General features: G+C 35.4%; 1 protein-coding gene across 1 annotated transcript in view; it reads left to right on the top strand.

Annotated features, from left to right (window-relative positions):
* The first annotated feature begins 229 nt into the window (after window positions 1–229).
* LOC112476986 overlaps window positions 230–3,391 on the top strand; it is a 37,285-nt gene continuing 34,123 nt past the window's right edge. Inside the window, exon 1 of the mRNA XM_025044319.1 lies at window positions 230–254. Coding sequence (XP_024900087.1) covers window positions 230–254 — 25 coding nt within the window. The remainder of the gene's footprint in view (window positions 255–3,391) is intronic.

Genomic DNA, 3,391 nt, shown 5'->3' with positions numbered 1-3,391 from the left:
CTTTTCTGTTTTGTCTAAAGCACAACAGATGTCTGAAAGTCTGGCTTTAAAAAATGACTTTCTTACTAACAAATTATCATGAAATATGCAAAGATGATCCTGACAAGTAGATTCTGAATATTAATTTTATAATCAGTAAAATCTGCTATGGATTAAACACAATGTAGTTTAAAGCTGATCATTGAGAGCTGCTAAACTTAGTTTAAGGTTTAAAATTTGAAATATGAGCATGATTAATTCTTATAAAGTCAAAGGTAGGTATTATCTAAATGTTTTCCTTGGTCCATATTTCCAATGCTAAAATATTGTCTATATCAGATAGATAAGATATATATCAAAAAAGAAAGTTCGTAGCAGAAAAATTAGAATTTGTAATTGATCAATTAATCATTAAACAGAAATATTAATAAATTGTCATTCATTCATGAAGATTTTGTAACAAATTCTCAGTAAAAGTATCTGTTCCTTGTAGCAAAACAGAAAATGGTATTTTGCCATCAGAATCAAAATCATGCTGCTAATAATTACTTAGTATACAGTGATAATTCAATTTATTAAGTAATTTAGTATAGTTTCATCATGGCTCTACTCATGAATCGACAAACTTAAATCTAAGACTATTTAAACAAGAAAAAAATGTTTTCAAGACATCTTCAAATATTTATAATATTCAAAAAGTTTAGCCAGGAAAGTATGTCCTATAATCTACATAAGTACTCATTTTATATGACTTTAATTTATATCCTAATTTTTATATAGAAAAAGATAAAGTATATTTTTGTGAGTAGCAGCCATAAAATTGCTGATTAAAAGTGCCAGTCCTCCTCACTGAGACATATTTATTTTGCTTGTTTCTATAAATTATAAGCCCTCTTTTTACTGGACAACAAATTTGAAAATATAAAAATAAAAGGTCATTGTAACAGGTGTAATGATATGCACTTTTAGTTCATTTTAGATTAAACTAGATCCTAGATCAAATTTTTCTAAAATCAACTTTACCCATGTCTTGAACAGGTATTTTAATATAACATTTTTTTATATTACTACATGATTATCAGTTATCAGAAAGAAACTTCGACAAAGTTTAAATGTAATTGGCCTTAACCCAACTTAAGGAGCATTTGGTTTCAGAATTTTTAATACTTTTAAGAATTACGCTAAAAAGTAGTCCTCATTTGTGTGTGTGTGTGTGTGCGCATGTATGCCTCATTACTTAACAAAATATGGTTTCTCCGTGTTATTTTGGACATGGTTTTAAGACAAAAGATGTTTAAAAGCTATGTAAATTAAATTTCTTCTCTATTTGCTTAAAACTGGAGTGAAAATGCCAATTCATTCAAAATATATATTTCTCTGCTCATACTCATAAAGTCATAAGGGAACAAAAAACAGAAGGCAAAGGAGTGTCAGTAACATATGTATTTATGACTTCCAAGTTTTGGGTTGTAATTCTCACTGATAGAGCACTTACTTTGAAGTAGGCATTTTGCATATAGCATCTCAATAAAAATTTCATAACATTTTAAGGCAAATGTTATGTTTTAATGATGAGACATCTAAGGCTGAGAGAGATTAATTTAAACCTAAAGTTAAATAGCAGTAGGGTTGATGTTTTTTCCTATTCTTCAGTTCTTACTGCCTCCTAAAAATATTTTCTTTCTTTCACTATTAGAAAATGAAGTAAAAGGGAAATACTTTTCATATAACTACTTATTCTTACTAAGTTTCTTCTCATATTTCAGTCATAGGGGAAGATTTTAATATTCATAACTAAATACCAACTACTTTTAAGAAAAAGGCACAAAGTATCTTCAAAATCCAGGACTAGAAAAATCACAAAACTATTTTCCTTCCATCGCGCACGCGCGCGCGTGCACGTGTGTGTATGTGTGTGTGTGTGCGTGCGTGTGTGTCTGTGTGTGTGTAAAACTTATGGAATATGCCACAAATAAAACAAAAACTATTTTTTTCTAGTTCGAACAAAAACTCTTCTCATTATTTTTTTTTAAAGTGACGTGTTTTCCATCATTTAAACTCTTACATGATTTTTATCAGGTTCAATGGTATCCTCTTCACTTATTAGTAGGCAAAAGTATCATTCATCAACAAAATGCATTAAAGTTATTTTAGAATATTTGTTGTTAAAATTGAAGTCACAATTGACACTTAAATAGTTTGGGGGCTTATGATAAACATAGAATTCATAATTTCTTTAAAATTCACAGTCAAAATTAGCAAAGTAGCTGTGCACTGACTATGCTCCAATGTCATCTAAAATGTAATAAAAATAATTAAACGTTTAGACTACCTAATCTTTAGCTTAAAAACGACCAGTTACATAAAGCGAAAATATTAGTTTACAAAGAATAACCAAAGTCTGATATTGAAATATGTAAAATATACACACATGTGTATTTCTTGAAAAACGTACGTAAAACTTTAACACGCTTTAAACAATAATCATGGGATGTTTTTAGGTTATTTTTAATGCACCAGATTTATTTACCAATTCAAAGACTCACTAATAGGCCGATACTTTAAAAATTCCTGGGCGGAGGGGTGGTTAAACAAATTAACACATATTAGATGTATAAGGACCAGAGCCACAGGCAGACGTAAGTTATAAATATTACCTTTTTAGTAAAAAAACGGTGGTAGTTTATAAGATATCCAAGTAATACGGATTTGTTAAAACAATACTTAGAATGTTGGACACATAAGATATAATGGCTGAAAACTTTAGGGGATTGAAAAATGAACAATAAACTCAACCAACACAAAATGCATTATTCACCCCTCAAAGAAAATAATAATAATAATAAAAAAGTTACAAAAGGTCCTCGTAACACAGAGAAAAGGAATTAGGTGTTGACTGGCACCCATTTCTTCCTGTTTTAAAACCCGCCCCTCGTTACTAGGCCTCTCTCCATCGAAACGAAAAGACAGGTGCTTAGCACTCTCGAGGACTCGACGAGGCCCGGCACCCTTCTCAACCTCCGCCGGCCGAAAGCGCAGCGCCTCCCGGAAGTGCCGGGCGGCCAGGCTCTGCCAGCCAGTTTTCGCAGGCGGAGCGCGGCCCAGGGCGTGCGCTAGTGGCTGGGGTCTGGGGGGAGCGGTGACAGGAGGCGGGGCCCACACGAGGCCCCGCCTATCCCCGGCTGCGGCCTCCCGCTACTGCCAGGGTTTGGGGGTCTGCGGGTCCGGGGCTCGGAGGCCTGGCTCAGGTTCGCGCGGAGGCGGCTCCTCCTTGTCCCCGAGCGGCCGCGGCCCCCGCTGCTCGAGGTGCAGCTGCAGCAGGGCCCGGCGGTACATGGCCTCCAGCTTTTCGAGGCGGGCCCTCAGCGCCCTGGGGCTGCCCGGCTCGTCCTCGGGACCGCCGCCTCTCGCC

The sequence above is a fragment of the Pteropus alecto genome, unplaced genomic scaffold (genome assembly GCF_000325575.1).
Source record: "Pteropus alecto unplaced genomic scaffold, ASM32557v1 scaffold222, whole genome shotgun sequence".
NCBI classification, from domain to species: domain Eukaryota; kingdom Metazoa; phylum Chordata; class Mammalia; order Chiroptera; family Pteropodidae; genus Pteropus; species Pteropus alecto.
The sequence above is the reverse complement of the archived record's forward strand: the minus strand, read 5'-3'. Positions and strand labels throughout refer to the sequence as shown.